This window comes from Apostichopus japonicus, chromosome 23, assembly GCF_037975245.1.
Source record: "Apostichopus japonicus isolate 1M-3 chromosome 23, ASM3797524v1, whole genome shotgun sequence".
NCBI lineage: Eukaryota > Metazoa > Echinodermata > Holothuroidea > Aspidochirotida > Stichopodidae > Apostichopus > Apostichopus japonicus.
The window spans coordinates 6,661,857-6,685,210 of record NC_092583.1 but is presented as its reverse complement, the minus strand read 5'-3'; the positions used below and the strand labels follow the sequence as shown (position 1 = coordinate 6,685,210).

General features: G+C 34.9%; 2 protein-coding genes across 5 annotated transcripts in view; one reads left to right on the top strand and one right to left on the bottom strand.

The window, feature by feature from the left end:
• Window positions 1-201: 201 nt before the first annotated feature.
• LOC139964768 (vacuolar protein-sorting-associated protein 25-like) lies at window positions 202-9,670 on the top strand. The gene is made up of 6 exons (XM_071966717.1): window positions 202-497; window positions 2,583-2,728; window positions 3,571-3,624; window positions 4,822-4,910; window positions 6,109-6,184; window positions 7,407-9,670. Exons 1-6 carry the CDS (start codon window positions 448-450, stop codon window positions 7,517-7,519), a joined length of 528 nt encoding a protein of 175 aa, XP_071822818.1. The 5' UTR covers window positions 202-447; the 3' UTR covers window positions 7,520-9,670.
• Window positions 9,671-12,012: 2,342 nt separating this feature from the next.
• LOC139964863 (uncharacterized) overlaps window positions 12,013-23,354 on the bottom strand; it is a 47,113-nt gene continuing 35,771 nt past the window's right edge. For all 4 annotated transcript variants that reach the window (XM_071966914.1, XM_071966916.1, XM_071966915.1 and 1 more), the window contains 4 exons: window positions 22,038-22,141; window positions 19,803-19,964; window positions 17,521-17,730; window positions 12,013-15,618 (listed from right to left, as the gene is read on the bottom strand). In XM_071966914.1, coding sequence (XP_071823015.1) covers window positions 15,313-15,618; window positions 17,521-17,730; window positions 19,803-19,964; window positions 22,038-22,141 — 782 coding nt within the window. In that variant the 3' untranslated portion in view covers window positions 12,013-15,312. The remainder of the gene's footprint in view (window positions 15,619-17,520; window positions 17,731-19,802; window positions 19,965-22,037; window positions 22,142-23,354) is intronic.

The window sequence follows — 23,354 nt, the reverse complement described above, 5'->3', positions numbered from 1 at the left end:
CGACACCATCACTCTCTTTTGTTCCCCTTTCTTTCTTTGTATTGAAACGCTTTCACTTTTTCAATATCGTTGGGAGGCGCCGCCAAGAAAGATACATTATTAGGCTAACTTGTGGCATCGGATAAAAACTTATTAAAATGACCATGGTATACATGCTTACGTTACAAAATTTGAACTCAGTTGATATCCTCCAGTGAGTCTATCAGGCCCATAGAGATTGGCCTGATTTGTGAACTGTACGTAAAATTTCACTTCTATACACCCGCGGATCACCAATTCCGCGAGAAAACATCGAAGCCGCGCCTGTAATGTATTACATGGTATTGTGTGTTGGTAAAATCAGGCCTACCCATCTTTGATCATTTTTCAGGCATTTTTGTAGTAACATTGCTATTCACAGCTAAGAAAAAATCTTAATGACAAGTTTTGAAGCGTTCATTAAGTACAATGGCCCAATTTGAGTGGCCGTGGCAGTACGAATTTCCACCCTTCTTCACGTGAGTTGTCATGATATCAGGAGAAAAAACTTTTCTCTAGCCTACAGTACAGTAGGCCTAGTCTAACTTAGGCCTAGGCCTACTGTAATTAGGCCTAACTCAGTATCTGTAATCTGTAGGCTAGGCTTGGCCTAATTTAGCGCCGTTACAGTAGCCTAGGCTATACATGCAGGAATTTTGGCTAAGTAGGGCTAACTTAGACGACAAGCGCTCCAATATATACATAACGAATACAGTCGGCCTAGACCTTATGTGAAAATAATTGGAATTTGGACTCTGGGCCCCTAGGGTTGTTACTAGGCTATTATTATAAATATAGGCCTAGTTAATAATAAAAGGCTTCTAGGCCAAGCCTATGCAGTGATAAATGCCCTTAGGCTATGTGCAAATTTCACAAAGCAAAAATTCCCTAACATAAACTAAAGATTTCTTTAAGGCCTAATGTGAGGCCCAAACAGAAATTTCCAGATGTTGGAGAATTCTGCTGTATTCCAGTTTTGCAGCAGAGTGCCAAATAGTAAATTGGTTACAAGATTCATGTTTAGCCATGGTAGGCTGGAGTGGATACATTCTGCCATACCATTCGGCCATAGGTTTTGATCCTTTCCGCCATGGCAGAAAGGCTCAAAACCTATGGCCGAAAAATACGTTTTAAGAATGGAATTTCCCCTGGTGTATTGGTGAAACTTTCTTTGAATCACGTGGAAGGATATGTACACCACCATTCTGGAAAGTACTTTTAACATACACCAAAGAAATACGCCAAGGTGGATGTGGTTTTGTTCTGTATTTGTACACCACACTATCTAAGTGGAGCGCCACCATCAGTTGGCGCGGAGCGTACCCAAAAAATTTTGGTCAATAATGCCTCCCAGATTGCAGGAAATGGCACTTTCCGGACCATATAACTTATATCTGTAATTGTATATTTGGAGGTTTTCATGTAATGAAAATTTGGGTGAAATCATCATGTGTAATGGGGATAGTAATATGAGTACCACCCTGGAACACATCACATGACCCTCCATGCATGGTACGCGCGTATTTATTGTGTGAAAGTTTCTCCAGATTTATTAAACTCGATGGTCTGAACCATGTTGCGTCACTTGCACTGTTGCGGCTGAATTTTCCTCCACGCTTACGCGATACGCCAACTGTCGTACTTTTCCTTGGGGCAGTAGTGTACGCCGTACGCCAATTTATTGGCGTACATTTCCATATGCCAAAGATCTTTGTGTGAAAGGTTGACTTTCCAGTATGGGTACCCCATCTTCAAATGTGACAGTTCGCTGGATAGACTGAATTGAAGTTAAACAAAATTTGGGGAATTGATACACAGTCTTTAATGTACAGGTTGATTCAATAGTTTAAATTGTAAGTTCGTAAGAGTCGATACACTGTCTTCAAATATGTAATTAATAGTTGGTTGAATAAATCAAATTAAATTAGGCTGACTGTTTCTTAAAAGGACCAATTCGGATTGTTGATTTAAATGACCGAGTTTGTGGATTTTGAGGGCCTAGATAGAGTGAAGTAAATTAAGCAATATACAGTGCATATACAATAAGTGCTTTATGCCATGGGGGAATGGCCATTCTTCTATATGGCGGAAAGAGTACATTTTCCATGGCAGACTGACACAGCCCCCTGCTAGAGGTAGTCTAATTTAAATGCTTCACCAAGAGTGGCAAAATGAAATGCCACTTTTACAAGTCGATCTTTTCCACAATGAAAATTGCAGGTTGAAAAAGCATCTATCTTCCACTTGTGACCTTTGACAAGTGAAAATCTGTAAACTCTTTGCAAATCATGTTGGTGTGAGCTGTCTTGTTGTTGCTTTATCTTTGGTATGATTTAAGGTTTCAAGACAAATACTGAAGGGGATTTTCTGTTGTAGAACACATAGTACAGAACACACAGAAGAATTCTTCAGCATTTGACCTTGCATCAGCAAGGTCATTGTGTCATACTCAATTAATATACATCAATGTTAGTAACTACAGTAAAATTGAATCGCATGTTCTCTGCATGAACTTGTATGATTGTATCTATAATATTTTGCACATTTTTTTTTTCTGTTCTCAGGCTGCAGCCTAATTTAGAGACACAGAAAAAACAAGTTACAGCCTGGTGTGATCTTGTCCTGGCATATCACAAGCATCACAAGATTTATACCCTAGATGTCAAAGAGGCAGTTAGCAGCCCTATCTTCAATAACAGCAAAATACAGAGTATCCTTGTCAAATAGGTTCTTCTTTGTGGTCGTATGGGCTTTGTGTCTGTAAAGGTGATGTAGTCTGTGTTGTTCTTGTTCCTTTGAAGATGGTGGGGTCTGTTTTGCAGCTAATGTGGGGTGTATGATCCTTGTTTCTTGGAAGGTGCTATGATCTTTATTTTCTTGGTGTTGTTTAAGACAGTGTGGTCTGTATGGTCCTTCTTTGTTCAAGATGGTGTTGTTTGTATGGACCTTTCTCCATTTAAGATGGTGTGGTCTATATGGACCTTTCTTTGTTTGAGACAGTGTGATCTGTATGGACCTTTCTTCATTTAAAATGATGTAGTCTGTATGGCCCTTTCTTCATTTAAGATGGTGTAGTGTATATGTATATTTCTGTGTTTAAGATGGTGTGGTCTATATGGACATTTCTGTGTTTAAGATGGTGTGGTCTATATGGACCTTTCTTCATTTAAGATGGTGTAGTCTATATGTATATTTCTGTGTTTAAGATGGTGTGGTCTATATATGTATATTTCTGTGTTGAAGATGGGGTAGTCTTTTTGTATATTTCTGTGTTTAAGGTGGTGTGGTCTATATGGACCTTTCTTTGTTTAAGATGGTGTGGATTGTATGTTCCTTACTTTTTCTTATGTGTTCTGCATTGGTCTTGCTTTTTATTAATTTGGTGTGGTCTGTGGGATCTTTGCTTCAGTTGATATGGTGTCAAATGTTTGCTGTATACATGTACGTTTCTATCCCCACACGGCCCTGTGTTTGGTGAAGCCATGTAACAATTGGGTAACTTTGTACAATACTACAATTATGCATTATTTCTTTAATTAATTTGGTATTCAGGAAAATTATCTGAAGAAGAAGTAACCAAGATACTGGATGCCCTGAGTGCAAAAGGTGAGAATGCTGCAACAAACAGTAACTTACTGATGTGTTTGGAAGAAGTGGAATTCTTCCTTTGCTTCAGCCAATCACATGGAGGGTCATTGGAAGAAAGTGGATTTCTTCGTTTGGTTCAGCCAAGCAGATGGAGGATTATCAACTGTTCAAAAGGCTTCACGATTTGAGAAGATATTTTCATTAATATCAAGTTTAGAATGCTTCCATTCCTATAATTTAATAAACTGATTGTTAGACAGGTCACAGAGATTAGGATACAAAATCTAAGACTACTTCACATATTCATCTGCCATAGGCAAGGTGAGATTTTGATTCCTAAAATGGATTTTAAATTCTATGGTGGTAAACCCACATTCTGAACATTACCTTGATAGTATGTTGCCAAGTAAGTAACATTGTCGCTGACACATTCCAGCGTAGGCCACAGTTTAATGATGTTGTTCTGATGTGGATCTTTCTGTCATCTTTATTCCTAGAAATTAAATTTCTTTTGTAGTGTTTATAGTTTGATTTTTGATCTGCTCTGTACAATATATGAAGTTAATTAGCTCCAAGTACAGTATGATTAGAGCATACATAGCATTCAGTAAACTTCAAAGTATCTCCAGTCCAACCTTGTCTCATTTCATTTAGATGACCGGACTTTTTCAGCAATATAGCATGCCTTGACAGAAAGTTCAAACAACAACAATACTGGTTTCTAAAGACCAATTACAGTATTATTCAAAATGCTATGGAACACCCTAGATTACCTGAATAACTCCCCTCCTCATTAAAATGATAGGAACAATGCCCTATTGATGTTTCATTCCTTCTATAGAAACACATGTGTGGGCTTCCTATGGTATATAAATATATTATATCCATTTTGCCAATAATGACAACTAATGGCTGCGTTGGTAAACCTGACGACTGCATCATTAGATTTAACAACACAGAAATAACTGTATGCAGAAATAAAAAGGGTATAAAATGACCTCAGTTATAACCCAACACTCTTGAAGGAATTTTTACGTGGCAGTCTATTGGGTATATGACCGAAAGGACTGGATCCCATTTTTCACTAAACGATTCCTTTAAATAGCTTCACAATATTGATTTTTCCAGGTGACATTCGCAGTAAAAACAGTTATTCTATAACTTCTATAACTACAATAATTTCTTGATGGATAGTTGATATTTTATATCTTGCAGGTAATATAGAATGGTCAGACAAAACCAAGACGAGGTGTATGGTAATGTGGAGGACACCAGCTGAGTGGGGAGACCTTATATATAAATGGGTGAGTTACCACCAGCTGAGTGGGGAGACCTTATATATAAATGGGTGAGTTACCACCAGCTGAGTGGGGAGACCTTATATATAAATGGGTGAGTTACCACCTGCTGAGTGGGGAGACCTTATATATAAATGGGTAAGTTACCCCCATCTGAGTGGGGAGACCTTATATATAAATGGGTGAGTTACCCCCTGCTGAGTGGGGAGACCCTATATATAAATGGGTGAGTATAAAAGGGCTGGATGGGGAGGCTTATATATAAATGGTGAGTTACCCCCAGCTGAGTGGAGAGACCTTATATAAAAATGGGTGAGTTACCACCTGCTGAGTGGGGAGACCTTATATATAAATGGGTAAGTTACCCCCATCTGAGTGGGGAGACCTTATATATAAATGGGTGAGTTACCCCCTGCTGAGTGGGGAGACCCTATATATAAATGGGTGAGTATAAAAGGGCTGGATGGGGAGGCTTATATATAAATGGGTGAGTTACCCCCTGCTGAGTGGGGAGACCTTATATAAAAATGGGTGAGTTACCACCTGCTGAGTGGGGAGACCTTATATATAAATGGGTGAGTTACCACCTGCTGAGTGGGGAGACCTTATATATAAATGGGTGAGTTACCCCCAGCTGAGTGGGGAGACCTTATATATAAATGGGTGAGTTACTCACTGCTGAGTGGGGAGACCTTATATATAAGTGGGTGAGTTACAACCTGCTGAGTGGGGAGACCTTATATATGAATGGGTGAGTTACAACCTGAGTGGGCAGACCTTATATATAAATGGGTGAGTAACCACCTGCTAAGTGGGGAGACCTTATATATAAATGGGTGAGTTACCACCTGCTGAGTGGAGAGACCTTATATATAAATGGGTGAGATACAACCTGCTGAGTGGGGAGACCTTTTATATAAATGGGTGAGGTACTACCTGCTGAGTGGGGAGACCTTATATGTAAATGGGTGAGTTACAACTTGCTGAGTGGGGAGAGTTTGGAGACCAAACAGTTGTTCGTTATAGTGGAATGTATTTTCCAACTGCTGATACCAGTGTTGTCAGTACTGTACATAAGTATTGTCCTATTATGCAAAATGGAAATAGAAATGCTATGTGTCATCATGCTCAAACTGAAAGATAATTGAACATATTTATACCTTTGTTACTATTGATGTGTTTATTTTGTTTTGGCATTTTTCAGGCAATAAAACATGGAATGAAGAATACAGTTTGTACATTATATGAAATTGCAAATGGAAATGACACAAAAGGAGAAGGTAGGTATTACTGTGCAATAATGTTAGATATGTAATGACTGTTGTCCAACATGGAAGGTTCACATTTTATGCCAACCTTGAAATACTCTTTAACTTTATGATTTAAAACTTGAATGGGAGATCCCCATTAATATTAAATTGTGGCCAGTGTTTATTGAAATCTTTTATAATGGAGATCCCCAGTAAGATATAATTGTGGCCAGTTTTTATTGAAATCTTTTATGGTAAACTTATGGTATCAATGTTTGAATGTTTAAAAGGGACAAATTCATATATCGTTCAATTCCTCCACACCCTAACCTAGGAATTGGGTTGCTGTCACCAATCTCTGGTGAAGTAATAAGAAAGATGAAAGTTTTAATTAGGATTTGTAAGGTAGTGCGTTGGATATATTTGGCCGATATATTTGTTTCATTACTTATAACTGTTGTGCACATGATGCCAATGACCATAGTAATGTAATTTACTTACTCTAGTAAACATTGTCCCATTAATTGACCAAATTGTTGGCTTTTGTCCACAAAGAGGGCTAATAGTTAGTTGTTCTTGCTGATGTGAGATGGGGCCCGCAGCAAGTGTACTTATTATACTATTTTCCAATTTGGGAATTGCAGTATTGGTCCAAATAACATCAACTCAGTATTATCACTTGCAATCTACTTGTTATCTAAGCAAGGTGTTGATTGCATTCAAATATATAGTGGGATAGATTTTCATTTTTCATTATTCAGTTTAATAATGTTCACCAACACATTTTACAGAACTGAATTTCAACTAATCTAGCAATGTCTGTATTCAAGACACGGTAATTTGTCTGAGACATTTGAGCACCCTTTTTTTTCATATTGTTGCTAGCATAAAGTACTCCCAGAGGCTCCAATATGTGAACATTGGGGACTGCTGATTTTGAGTGTCACCTTTCTTGTCACCAGTCATGTTCATTTTCTAAAATTGCTTTTAAATTGACAGTTCATAAAGAATTGCTCTTGACATACCCTGTTGTGTTATCTGTAGACCTCACTAGTGTCTTGAAACAACCCACAAGCCTCAGCCTTTTGTACATGAACTCAAGTTGAAATTCTATAAATAAGAAAGTTGTTCATAATATAGAAGTGGAATTTTGACATAGACAGATCTTGAAGCAACTTACGGCTTGACATTCCCACACATGTCAAAATGCTTTTGTTTTAAAATTTTAGAGGATTTTACATTGTGCTTTCAGAATTTTCTGGACTTGAAGACTGGTTATTATCAAGAGCTTTGAAGACATTACAGAGACAACAGAAGGCTGAACTGATCTCTTTCGATGGTAACGAAGGTGTAAAATTCTTTTAACATTAACCTGATCAAAGGTTGCAATGGGTGGTGTGCCACTCACAGCATTATGGGTTGGAAATGATGTCCAAATGAAATCAAGAATCTTTCAAGATCCTCATCAAGTGTTGGTATCCTGGAAGGAACTGCATCTATAGTCAGATGTTTACTTGCATCATATCTTCTGAACCTTGGATTATTATATGGTTGCTACTTTAAGTATTCCCAGAAACCAGAGTTTTGAAATCTATTCTACAAATTCAGTTAAAGTAGTAAAAAGTTACATACTTGCAAGTATGCAATTCTGTATGTTGATTTACTAACAACAGAATGCAACAGACACACCAACAATTTGCACCTGATATAAATGAGTTGTTACCTGGGTTGTGTAGTCACATTACTATCGAAATACAATCATAATACAGAGACCATTGAGTCATTTTTGCGACCCAAATACATTTCACTTTTCTCCTTCATATATGGAAGCCTTTGTAGTTGCAATCAGGTATTATTGAAGTTTTTTTTTTGGGTGGCAAATGTGGCAATTGAGGTGAGAGATTATTTACAGCTAGGCATGCTAAACCATATTAAACAACACATTAGCGTACGTACAGTAGTTAACTGGTATTGAAACTAGTAATATGGGGTACAAGTGCAGATGTATTTAAAAACAATTTCTGATCTGTAATAAAAGATTACAACTTTCAGTTGCTGAAAAATTTAAATTTGGGTAATAATAAACATATAATAATCAGCATTTATATTAACGATGCTTAAGTGACCACAAATGTGGGAAAAACCCTCAAGGGCTATTGAATTACAACTTAACATGTTGGTGGCTTCCAATTTAAAAATTTAAAAATGGGAAAACGGTAGATTGCTCTCGGATGATGGTAGCGAAGCCTGAACCTCCCGATTGCTAAGCCTCATTGCTTCAAATGGGTATATTCATTTCTGTGTCATCAAAGTATTTTCTCTTCACACATTATGTTAATTTTCTATGGGGCCCTCCAGCCACATCCAAACTTAACAGAGGGCGCTGTCATAACTTGAAACCGTGCAGTCACTGACTGTAGATCATAATGGTAGTCAGTTGATCACTGTACCAGTGATATGACAGAGGGCACTGAAGAATTAAGGTTAGGAAAAGAAGAATTATTTTAAAAGTTTCAAGTGAGCTAATTGTTTTAAGCACTTTGTGTTTTATTTAGCACTTTTTTTCTTTACAGCTTAACTGCAATCTAGTCAATTACCCTGCGCATCTGTATGCAAGTTTATCCAGCATGTTTGCTTGCTGGTGAGCGCTCTCATTCCTTCGTGTTGATTAGATTCCTAGATCTGTAAGCAGTACAGATTGTGCACATTAGGATGAATATGACAGTGCTCTCTGTGGAAAAGCTGGAGAGCTCCATTGGCATATTTCAATATCTAGGAATAAGCTTATAAGAGTTGAGTTTCTAGAATAATATTTCATGAAACTAGCAAATATTTAGTATGCTTAATTTGTGGGTGATACTGATAAGCTGTAAGCTGCTGCCCTGAAATTTCTTACCTTTTCCAGATGCAATATATCTTCCATTTGGAAAGTATTTCTTGACAGTGCTATTTCACACCCAGTAGTCACTGAAATTATTGGATTAAAAAATGTTCTCCTTAAGATCAACCAGCTGTGCATAATTTCCAAGGCCACTAACCTCTGGTTTTCAGATTGGAAAGTTTGCCTAGCTTGGCTTTGCACTTAATACGAAGCCTGCGCGGTGAGTGTTTCAACCAGATAGATTTCATGGTGTTAGATACCTTACTTTCTCATAAATGAAGCCTAAATGGAAAATGTTGCACTTTTGTTAAAGATAGCTTTGATCAATCATTTTTTCAGTGTAACAAGCTACTGTGGTCTTAGGACAAGAATGTATTACATTGTACGTGTTCATTTTGCCAGCGGCTGAAATCCAGTATATTATCACTGATAAGGTAAGGTGTCAAGCTATGTGTATATAAACAATCCCTGCTGAAGATAACTGTTTTAATGAAACAAACTTGTTTCATCATTTTGCACCATCTTTGAAATACAACAGAAATTGATAGCATTTTGCATATCATGTTTCGTTTTATGTAAGCATTGTCTGATCAGTGCTGATACAAATAAATTTTGTATATTAGACTACAACTAATAATCTCATTTTTTTTACAACCTGTTTTATTCAATTTTTCTATTCCGCTCTTTTTGATTATGCTCTAGTACCCAATTGACCACTTATTTAAATATATTCATACCAGAAGGAAACAAATGAGACAGTACTTTTACATCACTACTAGCATAGTACCCGGGGGGGGGGGGAGGAAGAGGTGGGGGTATGGGGTTGACAAGAGACCTAACGTAGTTATGAGATGCTGCTCACATGTATCACATAAAAGGGACTTTACATCATCAGTAACGATCTCAGACCAACAGATGTTTAAGGATTGCCCTTCATTTAGGTGGATGAAATATTCAAGATAAAATGCCAAGGAGCAAAATGAAGGCGGACATTACAAGAAGTAGAATTGTTTATATTTGATTGGATCAGTGCAATACCAAGATCACACAGGGTGGCTAGTCACAAGTCAGAAACTTGATGGCAGTATTTCGGGAAAGGGGGGCGGAGGGGGTGTACTCTCTTGGTAAATGCTAATTAAATTATAATATTGTTGATGCAGCTATGGTTAGCCATAAACATTATTTTGGAAGAAATGTATGTAAGAACTTAATATCTTGGCTACCTCTCCCCTCCCCCCAAAAATCTTCTGTGTACAAAGAATAAAAAACAACCATCTTTGATATGAAACTGATATGGCTAAGAACTTAATGCGGTCATAACAAGCAACTTAAATTGACCAAATTAGCATCTAGGATCGCATTAAAACCAGAATGAGGCTTGAGTAGGGAAAATGAGCCGAAAAAAACCTGATTCATGTAACAGCAAGCAACTTCGAATCAGTGTCAGTTTTCACAATGCAGCTAGGTTATACTGGCCCCCATTAGTAAGTGTTGTAGTGGCCTCATACAATGTCATCACATTGGGGGTCACTTTCAACATGAAGTATGCAACATGTACAGGTTAGAGGCAGGTTAGATGACAGAAACATACTTTGCTTAAAGTAATATATTGTATAACTATCTGTTAAGGGAATCTTTGAGGGAGGAATGTTTATTATACTTGTACACAAGAATATATCTATTTTGTAATGCAGTTAACAAGCACATGGCCAAAATCATCTCAAGAGATTGCATTCTTAGTGCAAATAACACATTTTGTAATATAATAAATAAGAAAATTCATAGATAATTTCAGCTGTAATTCTTGTGCTTTTGGTTGGTTCTAGTTGTGATATTTTGTAAATGCCTATATAAGATGGTTTAACCAGAACTTTGGGTGAATGAGAGGTAAGCTCTGTGTACTAGGGATTAAACATACAGCTTAACAGCTTGTCAGCATTGAATATTTGATGCTCAAACCCCTCTTTGCATCTGGCTATCTGAAAGGGAGAAATAACTCTTGGGATTAAAACAAAACATATTTTCAGTTTGTGACATTTAGAACGCTGATCCAACTCACCATTTGATTGGTCACAGAATAAACTATGATATTAGAGGGGAATTCTCATGAAAACAGATCAACATGATAAAAACAGATCAACATGATAAAAACAGATCAACATGGCAGAAACAGATCAACATGATAGAAACAGATCAACATGATACACACATATCAACATGATATAAACAGATCAACATGATAGTAACAGATCAACATGATAGAAACAGATCAACATGATATAAACAGATCAACATGACAGAAACAGATCAATATAGAAACAGATCAACATGATAGAAACAGATCAACATGACAGAAACAGATCAACATGATATAAACAGATCAACATGACAAAAACAGATCAACATAGAAACAGATCAACATGATAGAAACAGATCAACATGATATAAACAGATCAACATGACAGAGACAGATCAACATAGAAACAGATCAACATGATATAAGCAGATCAACATAGAAACAGATCAACATGATAGAAACAGATCAACATGATAGAAACAGATCAACATGATATAAACAGATCAACATGATAGAAACAGATCAACATAGAAACAGATCACCTTATAGAAACAGATCAACATGATAGAACAGATCAACATGATAGAAACAGATTAACATGATATAAACAGATCAACATGACAGAAACAGATCAACATGACAGAAACAGATCAACATGATAGAAATAGATCAACATGACAGAAACAGATCAACATGATATAAACAGATCAACACTACAAAAACAGATCAACATAGAAACAGATCAACATGATAGAAACAGATCAACATGGCAGAGATAGATCAACATAGAAACAGATCAACATGATAGAAACAGATCAACATGACAGAAACAGATCGACATGAAAACAGATCAACCTGATAGAAACAGATCAACATGATAAAAACAGACAGAGAATACTGTAAAGAGATTTCTGACTTTATTCTTAACAAAGAAATATTTACAAATGTGGACAAATACAATTGCACAATGAAAACAGCAATACCTGTCTTGTAACTAATACTTCAGGTGCATCTTTCAAAGGTTCAAAACAAACTGGTCATCATATTGGCTCCATACATACCATCCTAGAGGTTTAGACACAACGAATAACTCCCAGCCCTTTCATAGGGAAAGAATTTATTAAAATGTTTCAGCGAGTGAGAAAGATCTTTGATGATGGCTTTACTGTTTTATCATATGCAGAGACAATATTGATGCCTTTTTCAGATTTTTACCCCCCAGTCTAATATGCTGCGTAGTGAAGAATGTCCGTGGATATATTTCCCTTTTTTCTTATATATGTTTACACAATCTTCAAGCTTTCCAGTATAGAAAGGTCAAACCTAGTGCTATGTATTTACATTAGGTTTCCGGATCACTCTATGAGTTTGGTACCCCAAAGAATATTACCTGCAGTATATGGTTTATAAAGAGAATGAGGCCCTTGTTAGCAAATCATTTAGTTAGCTGGTTTTGCTTGAGGCGAATAAATACTTGACAGTTTCATGACAATCTTTACACAGTTGGATGAGCAGGTACAGTGCTTCATTCACTGTCACTTTTCATCCTTCCTGTGGTGAGGACCATTAAAGGATGTTGTAAAAATTGTCTCTGTCTTCTTAATATTTCCTTAACCACAATTATGTAATCTATTCGGGAGGCACCTCATATATATGATATGGTCTTTAAAGATGCTAGAGATGCCCAGGTTAGCATTCACCAAAAAAAACTATGAATAAGGGTAAAGGCCTGCAAAATCTCTCTCAAAGAATCCTACAAAGATATTACAAATTCAAGTAATTTTCAAATGAATCTACCAAATTAATATATTCATCTTACATAAATACAAGTATAAACCAGATGAAAGAGAAATATGTCCAGTGACAAATTTTTGTAGTTTGTGTATGAAATCTGAGTCAACAACACAGAGAAGGAAAATACTAGATTGATATCTGATCTTTACAAATTCTTGTCAATTAAACTCCACTTCAAAATCTTACAGCTATTGTAATCTGTTAAAATTATTTATATTATATTATATTATATTATAATAATCAGCTAAAAATGTTCAACTTGAGAATTAAACATAATTACAGAACAGTATGTCTTCACACAAGGTTGTGCTTATAGTTACCTTAAATTTTATTGTGTAGTTGGAAAGTCAGGGTTTATAGGGACTTACCTAATATAATGGTAAAATGACTAATTTGAAGAAATAATTACTGAGGTTATAGCTTATAGAATTAAATACGTACCAGCTTGCAAGTTTTGATATCATTTAAACAAAATAACACTACCTGCTCAAATTAAGAATCCATACCTGAACATACTGTATGATGTCACTTTGATTGGAGAGTTTCCATTCTAAAAGGACTTTTATTTATCAAATCTATATGTCATAAAACGATAATGATTCCTCTTAAAATATATGTGTAAAACTTTAAGCTCTATTTCCCTGGACCAAACCAATACAGCATGACTGTAGTTAAATCAAACAAAGAAGTAAAAAAATAACAACAGAGCAAAAAATTAATAGAAAAATATAATTTTTGCCTCACAGGTCAAAATTCATGAAAATTTACACCTCATTTGCAGGTCTCTATTTATTTAGCACTTATATATTTCGCTAGAATATTTCTACTACTATTTGGTATTATGTTTAAGATAATTTTCACTTGCAGGCCCACAAAGGGAAGTATTCTTGCAGTGACTGAAGCAACAGTAACAAACATGTCACATTGTAATACAAAATTGGTAATGATAAACAGATTTTTTTTAAATAAGGGGGGGGGGGGCTAAAAGTATTAAAATGCTTTTGCTTTTCCCAAAATTAATTTAATAAAAAGTGACCATTTGTTTGATAAAAATCTATTTAAAATATTCATAATTTCAAGATCCAAGAAAAGAAATAGATACTTTTAAATGAAAGACATACTGGATACTGACAAATTCATTCTTGCATAATTAAGTCGATTAGCATCTCTATAAACAGAGATTAATTACCACCACAATCTGGTTCTACAGTTAATAACGTACAAAGTACATATGAAAAAGAAATGTATTTTCTTTCCTGTTCCACTTTAAGGAATTACTGTTAACAGCAGGCACAAGTTATTTCCTATACCTCTGTTCTTAAATAAAATGTTTTATGGTAATAAGCTCTGGCAAACCTGAAACTCTGTCCTCCAATATCTTCTTATTCTAGATCGAGTATTCCAACTAATCACACCTTTTATCACCTCCTGGAGTAAACGGACTTGCATTCTAAATTGGTCTCTAAGAAAAAATTTATTCCTTTTATCAGTTATAAAGTGTTTCACATTACAAGCTGTCTAGATCAGCAGAGCTTAGAGTGGTCAAGGTTAAATACACTTGTCATTCTACAGCCTGCTCTTCAAACTGGAACTCTTAGAGGGTTTATCACAAATTTACAACTTGTAACTGTGAAGCAATCGTGATTATCCAGTCGTATTGGAAGTAAAAAGAAAGTTGAAAAAGATAAAACCTGTGAAGAAACAGACAGACCTGTGGACACAGTAAAGTGGACAGAGTAGGTTTCAGCTATCAAGGCTAAACCTTTTACAAGGATTGTTTTTAAATAAACTACAGAGTTCACTGGTTCCAATCCCATTTTACATTATTCATTTACTTATTTAAATTAACTTCACTGGAAATTAACTGTATATACCTCTCTATATACACAATAACCAATCACAAATGAGGCAAATCACTTCAATGAAATAAATTGCATCTGCCAATGGTGTTATAATGTGCAGCTTGGCATAACTCATTGATGGATGGCCCTGTAACATGGCCTTTGGTCTGTACTGGCATACATGCTGTTACAATTTATAGAGCTTTGGTGTGACTTGAGATAGATATTAGTACTTTGCTGTAGTTGAACTGCAGGGCTTTTTGTTATAGCTACCTGCTAATTGTTCGTAATACGTACTTATCCTATCATATTTTGCATATAAAAAATTAAATAAAAAATTAAAGTTAATCAATAGTATAAAATATTCCTTATATCACTAAAAAAGTCTCCAAGGATTAAAATGCATGATGTGTTTTCTGGAAAAGATTTATCACCAACTAAAGGCTAGATAGCTCAGTTGGTAGGGTGCTGGGCCGGTAACCACAGAATTCTCTTCTAGCCTTGAATATCTTTGCTCTTTACCATTAAATGATACTTGGAAGACTCATGTATTGATTTCTAGTTTTTATAGTGATTGTAGGGATGAGTCTCTTATTGCTCTAAAGGATCTTTCCACCAAGGATTGCCTGTTTAATTTACGACCACCTCCGACCGTTGTGTGTGGTCTCCCTCTACCCTCGGATAAGTCGTCTCCTGATTGGCTATCGTCATTATAATGCTCTGCTTCCCCAGCATTTATAAAAGCAGATCTTGTTTCTCCTCTTGTGATTGGAGCACTGAAAGGTCTAATCAGTGGTTGCTTCAAATTGATAGTTTCACTGTCACCGACTGCCATGTTGACGTTAGAGCGATTCTTGGCATGAATTATCATCTGCAATCAAAAGAGTTTTGACAAGAAAAAATGATTTTATTCCAACCTTTCATACTGTAGATTGTCTTGGGGCTTTTCTCAATTTTGCAGTGACACGTGTAAGTCAAAGCAATGTGAGGATAAAATGCGTGGAACATACGATGGAGAAGAATGTTAAGTTCCAAAAGAAAAGGCCTCCTGCTGGCTTAAAATGACAGCATGTTCATGAGTGAAATTGGAGACAAGCAAAATAATTATAGCAATCACAAGATATTTTCAGTCATAAAATATTCAAAAACAAAGGTGTGATATTTCATCTATATGTTAATGCATTATAAACATGGAATTTCATATCAATAGACTAAAAAAAGTTATAAAATCAACCTGCTAATGCTCACAGGAGCACTTCAAAGGGTTGGGTGGTGGCGAGGGTTAGGGAGGAGGGGGTTTGAGCTGTTATCTCAAAATACTAATTACTTGGAAGTAACATACTTATTGTAACATTTACAGTAATAACTCAAACAAAAGAAACATCTGCTGCTGCCAAAACAAACTAAAAGTTGAATTCAAATAACTGATTTACAGCAGTTGTGAAACATTGTACCTCATTTGCAATTTTCTGCATAAATGAATAAAATTTCTATAACAGGGTATTGTGCTATTGACATTTATATGTCTAAGATGAGGCCTTAGTGTTTGCTTGAACATGTTTCTGTGATTAAACAAAATTTTCCATCTTTTAAGAATTCTAACAGATCTGCAGTATTGGGGATCATTGTAAAAAATATTACTACTTTACTTGCAAGTTTAAGACACATAAAGTCCAAAGTAATATAATCTGCAAAAGTTTAAGACACATTAAGTCCAAAGTAATATAATCTGCAAAAGTTTAAGACACATAAAGTCCAAAGTAATATAATCTGCAAAAGTTTAAGACACATAAAGTCCAAAGTAATATAATCTGCAAAAGTTTAAGACACATTAAGTTCAAAGTAATATAATCTGCAAAGTTTAAGACACATTAAGTTCAAAGTAATATAATCTGCAAAAGTTTAAGACTCTTTAAGTCCAAAGAAATATAATCTGCAAAAGTTTAAGACACATTAAGTTCAAAGTAATATAATCTACAAAGTTTAAGACACATTAAGTTCAAAGTGATATTATCTGCAAAGTTTAAGACACATTAAGTTCAAAGTAATATAATCTGCAAAAGTTTAAGACACATTAAGTTCAAAGTAATATAATCTGCAAAGTTTAAGACACATTAAGTTCAAAGTAATATAATCTGCAAAGTTTAAGACACATTAAGTTCAAAGTAATATAATCTGCAAAAGTTTAAGACACATTAAGTCCAAAGTAATATAATCTGCAAAAGTTTAAGACACATTAAGTCCAAAGTAATATAATCTGCAAAAGTTTAAGACACATTAAGTCCAAAGTAATATAATCTGCAAAAGTTTAAGACACATTGAATTAAAGTAACACTATCGTGTTAAAGATCTCACAAGCATGTGAACATGCCAGGAGAACTTGCATAAAAATGCACTGGGCAATCGACTAGTTAAAGCTTCCATTGCATACAAATGCACTGGGCAATCGACTAGTTAAAGGTTCTACTTGTGCAGTTTGGCCACACGATACAGAGCTTTAGAAAACACAAGCTTCTCAAATCAATTAATCTGACCTGAAACTACAAAAATATGTCCAAAAGATCTCTTCAATAATTACAGATGAAATTGTATCATACTAGTGATCCACACATGGTACTGTTATGACTTTTCACGTTTCGCCAAACTTAAAAATAAATAAAATAAAACATTTTGGGCTTGCTGTAATTGTCTAAAATGTTTGAAAAGAGTAATCCCAGATGTACAATAGTTTCAGTTTGTACAAAACATTATGTAAAACAAGCTACAAACTCACCTGTAACATTTCTTTTGTACTTGTGACTTTTTCCACTCTTTTAAATTCTGTGTTAGATTTTTCATTGAATAACTCGTCACATTTCATCATGTATCTCTTCCTTAGTTCAGTGTTGTCCTGCATCAGCTGATGTATCCTCTCTTTGTATTTATCATCCACCTCATCAACTTTGTTCTGAAAGTTGTCTTGGTAGTTCAAGATTTTTAAATTCTATGCAGAAAATATTTTTGAGAAAAAAAAGGAAAAGGATGAAGATTAATGACAGTTTACTTTTTCATTTATTGGTCCTCCATATACACATTAGATAATCACAATGTTTGTAAACAAAACTCAGTGTATTGAAAGCCATTATTCAGACTCATTAGTATGCTGTTGAAAGAGAGGACCTTTATGTGTTTCACTCATTGTATTACAGAGGCCATTTTAATCATATCTTTGATCAGTTTGCAACAAGGGTGTAAATTAATCAGCATAATATGCTAAAATTCTCTACCTGACTCACTAATTTTCACATATTGTATAGTAGTGAGGCCTTCTCAATCATATCTTTAAAATCATATTTTTTCAATGGTTTGCAACAAGGAATAATCATGATATGTAAATGAGCTAACCATATGATTTGAATAGAAATGTTTTTGTATTTCTGAAAAGCTTTCTGGTATAATTTTTATCAATTTGGACATCAAATAAGGTGAGATGGAATGTCCCTCTCGGTTTGAAAAACCAAATTAATTTGTCAAATTGGAATAAACATAAGATTTGGTTATTATTATCAATCTAGGCTCACTTGAAGCAGTAAAACTGATAAATAATGTAAAGGGACTGTACATAAGTCTCTACAAACTTCTCTGATGAATGTGTCAGTATTTATTCTAACTCTGACCAATGTTCAAATTCAAAAGGCCAAAGCATTTTAAATTGAGAGATTGAGTGAAATTTGAAAGTCAAATCAGTAGTGCCTCTCAATGTTAGCATGCTAAAAGCATCTTGTAAATCATTTCAAGGTACCTTACTATACCCAGCTCTCAAAATATTCAGACAATGAGGCAGATAAGTTACTGTTTCATGAAGGAAAAGGCTGTGAGGATGTCAATAACAGTGTGATAGTAGTTAGATCACAGGTGACAAAGTTTTATAGTTGATTACCTATTTATACTTGTATGTTTGGAAGCAATAGTGATGAATTTCTTTGGTAGAGGTGAAAGGTTAATTGAGATCACCAGAATTCATATGTTGAAAACAATGGAATCTTGAAAACTTTGAAGGCAAAATTTCATACATGGCATATGAATCAAACTTAGTACAATAATCCTATTGTTTTATGTAGAAGGTCAAAGGTCATTTGAAGTCAGAGGTCAAAGTCTGCAACTGAGTAAAGAAGGTAAATCAAAGAGTAAAGGTTGGATGAAGTTCATGCTATGCCTACGGATCCTACACACCTTGTAAACAGAATTTACTGCAAAGTAGAGCTGTAATATACTTCATACTTAGTGTGCACACTCATCGTAATGAATACCAGAACTTTATTATTATAGTAGAAATCAAAGGTCATTTGCAGTCAAAACTTGGAAATCTTGAGTGCAGTGTTCCTTTTGATGTTCTGCTATGAAACATTGCAAAGAACAACTAAGCCTTTTGGTTCTCTAGGCTCATATCAGATTGTCTAAGAGGTAATTTTGTTTTCTCAAGGAAAATTCAATTTGGAGGGACATTATTCAAAAAAAAGGTCACACTATAGTTTTTGTTAAACAATAGCTTAATGTTGCACTGACAAGAGAAGGGTTTGAAGTAGCTACCCAATGTCAATATCAAGAGTTGATTTATGATTGAGGAAAATAACTCTAGAGGCTACCAGAAGGAAATAGAAATGTTTTATGTAGACATTCAGAGTTTCCACTCGTTTATTGTTTGTTTACTGTTTATTCTATTAGGATTTTTTTAAGGACATATGGGGAACAGAAAAGAAACAAGGAGAGCTGAGTCATTACTTGATAAATAAATATTACCAACACAGTTAAAATAACATTGTTCTTACACCGAGACTCATCTACGGGAAGGAACGTTAAATTCTTAACTTGCCAAGTGTTTCTTGCTATTTGGTCTTATCACTGTTCTGCTATTAAAGGGATCAGCTATGTGTCATGACTTTAATTGAAAAAGCTTCCATTTTTTTAAAATCTACATGAATGAAAACTCTTGTGTAACTCTCAAAACCTCTTGTGAACAAGCAAGTGCAAGCAAAAGCCTGTATAAATGCTGTCATAAAATATTACACAACTCACAGCTTCCTGTAAGTGTTGTCTCGTGTCCTGTAGAATCTCATCAGTCAGAGCTAGCTTCTCAATGGTCTGATCCAGTTCCTCTCTTACAGCTTTCAATTGATCTAAGGCCCTTCTAAGGTTCTCGACATCTGATGAAGCTGAGGAAAACTTCTTCACCATTGCCTGAGGATGACAACATATGAATCAGGTGTCAACTTTGGCTTTCAAAGCTACAGTGGTAACTGTAACAGTAGACATGGCCATTATTCTGTAGCTAGGTCAGAAGTTCAACATTTGTTGTTTGGCAGAAATTCTTTGTGCATTGTACAGTATGCAAATGAAGTCATATGCCAACTAAATTTGCATGCCAATTTTCATAAGATTTATTTCTTAAAAGCATATGTTATAGAAACGCTGAATAAAATATACACAGATTGAAAAGACATCTCCAAGTGACATTTAGTGGACTATTATGAACAATAGCAATGTAGTTAACACATATTATAGGACAGATTCCAACCTACAATCATAAAGATACAAAATAAACTCTTAATTTAACAAGGAAATATGGGATGGCAATTACACCTGAAATTAAAATCATTCTTAACTGGGTCTTTAATACAAAACCGGACTTTGTTAACTTATTCATTACATACAGAAAATGATACTTCAAAATTATTCTACAGACTTCCAAGATCATAATTTAGACAAATTATGTCTTTTGAGCCTCAAGGTTTATCTCTATATGTGTAAGACTATTTAAACATGTGTCTATTGCATGTCAATTGTAAAATTAACAAAAGTATAAAGATAGAAATTATAGCAATGAGTGAATGAAATCTAGGACGTCATGAGTTCAAACCCTGGCTGAAATATTTAAGTCAGATTTTTTTGTCCAGCAGAGATCCACTGTTTCCCTTTTGGTCTTTGAATTTATGCTTAAACACTCAAAATAGGCATACAGTAACATGTAAACTGGATGACCTCTCTATATGAAGTGTAAATTACAAACTTTTCAGATATCTTCACATTTATACATACATGTGCCTGCTTAGCATTGTGTTTATGTGCCATCTAGGCCAATATTACCCACCTCCCCCTCCAACCCAAATTATAAAAGCTTGACTCATTTGTCATTATTAAATAAAGAACTCCTCCCCATCACATAACATTCCTTAAAACTTATGACATCTTGTTATATTGTGTAGACTCTCACAGTACCCATTAGTTAATGAATATTAACACTTGATTAATATTAGGAAGACAATGATTAAAACCAGAACTAAATAGATGACATTATTCTTTGACATGAAGACACAGATTTTAATAGAAAAAGTTAAGTGTTACGTCTTGCCCAACATAATCTTTGAAAGTATCCTTAAGATGTCCGTCCATTCCTTTTTTTCACATTAAACAGGTGTTGAAATAGCCTGGAAGTCTTCAACATTTATGTAAAATAAATCTTCTCACATCTACGGAAAACATAAAAACCTTTACCATCTACATCCAAGAGCCTTGAGAAACCCATGTACCTCACATGACGCATTGAGTCAACGTCAATAACCTTACAGAGTGCAGATAATGATTGGTTGCTGAGGGTCACTTGTTTTATAATACAAGAATTCAGACCTAGTGTCCTTCTGTTTAGCAACCTATTGCTGACATCCACCTGCCTCTCCTGATTTCCTCTTCTGTTTTCTCACAATATAGATGTTTCACATATGATGTACTACGTAAGCACAGATCATCAAACAACACAACAAGAAAACTAATCATTTCGCTCTGTACCTCCATCTTCAGTGTCATAGATTTTTAATCTTATTCAAGATTTTACCATCATCACCAATCAAATTTACTGTCCGTTTCCCTAACAGACAGACTTCCTATCGAAACATTAAATATAAAAATATTTAAACACTTTGAAACAGCACAATTGTAGAATTAACAAATACAGTACATTTAGTGCTGACTTGGAATAAAGGTCATACAACATCCTTTAATTCCAATCAAATTTATCATTATTCATGCGATATTTTCTATTATTTTTTTTTAACTTGATTATTCATACTGCTTGGATATTGATAATACTTACCAGAAGGTACCAATTTAATGCAGAGATATTTAACTTTACCAACATTTATAGATTGACTTCAATCAACTGTTATTCATTGCAGTACTTTCAGTATTATGAAACACAACTTTTCCATATGAAAGAGTACATTACCAGAGCACATATATCCATTTATATTACTTTACCTCAATATCTTTCTTGTGTTCCTTCACCAAACCCTGCATCTGTTTCTGAAACTCTCTACTCATGGCTTTTTTCTCTACATTTTTCTGTTCCAACAGTTCAGTCCCTTGAAAAAATTGAAATCAAAGAAAATATCTTTTAAGTTTATGGAGAATTGAACTTACATTTTAAAGCAAACAGAAAAATGTTTTGTGAGATATTTTGTAACCAGAAAGCCAGTTAGCTTTGTGATTCTTTGCCATATAATTTGCTGAAAGTTCATAATAACTATCTAATTAATCTAGAGAAGTGAGATAAATTCATCCAAGAATAAAGTGAGAACCAGAAAAGATCAGAGATTTCCAGCTCTTCTTTGTAGCACTCTCTTGTGGGCATCAACCATTTCATTTACTGTTAAGGATTTTGCAAACTTATAGAATTTTTCTTCCAAAATGTTTCAATACTCAGAAAGACCTGTCTTCCTATGTGAAATAAAGACACATAGATGTATGAATAAAAGGACAACATCTTTTACCAATTTTGAGCTACCAAATCAGCTCTGCTACCAAGTTACATGGCATTGTTCATACACTTTGAAACATTTTCACAACCTACTGCCAAAGTCATCTAGTATAAAATCACAGGGAATGCAGTCAAGTTTGAGACCATTTGATATAACCTGTAGACCCCTGGAGCCAATTTGTGTGCCACTTGAGATACCTACTGTATGGACCCCTTGAAGCTCAGAGGGTGAGAACTGATGTAAAGAGCCATTTGAGTGTGTTCAAAGCAGACTTACAGCTCTTTGAAGTAGATTTCATTTCCTGGATGACTGTATGTTTTGCTGAAGACCTTTACAGCCCCTTCAAAAAGCTAAACTGAACTATAAAATTTGATCAAACTATGTTCACCAAAATAAAATCATAGCATTGGGGAATTCACAGATTAATTGCAGCTTTAACTTGGGAGTTACTGTATCACGTTAAAAGGTTTTCAAACTTTGACACCTGTTTAATATGAATAGGGTTTCCATAGGGTTCTTGCAAAGAACTCACCAAGCTGGATCTACACACTAAGTATGAAGGTCAGGAAAGATGTACTTCTTGAGTTACCATGTTTACAAGATTTTCAGACTTTGACTAAAATGTTGACTGCAAATGACCTTTGACCTACACCAATTTCAATAGGGTTTTGTAGTCACCAAGCTGCATCTGTATACCACGTATGAAGTTCAACGTAGATGTACCTTTTGAGTTATCCTGTTTACAAAGTATTCAGACTTTGACCTCTGTTGACCTCAAATGACCATTGAACTTCACAGAAAAGAATATGGTACTTGT

Bases quoted from the DNA above. Each gene is read 5' to 3' on its own strand.
- LOC139964768 (XM_071966717.1), top strand. From the start codon at position 448: ATGGCCCAATTTGAGTGGCCGTGGCAGTACGAATTTCCACCCTTCTTC. The intron at 498-2,582 runs GTGAGTTGTCAT...TTCTGTTCTCAG, and splicing joins GAATTTCCACCCTTCTTCAC to GCTGCAGCCTAATTTAGAGA. The intron at 3,625-4,821 runs GTGAGAATGCTG...TATATCTTGCAG, and splicing joins GGATGCCCTGAGTGCAAAAG to GTAATATAGAATGGTCAGAC.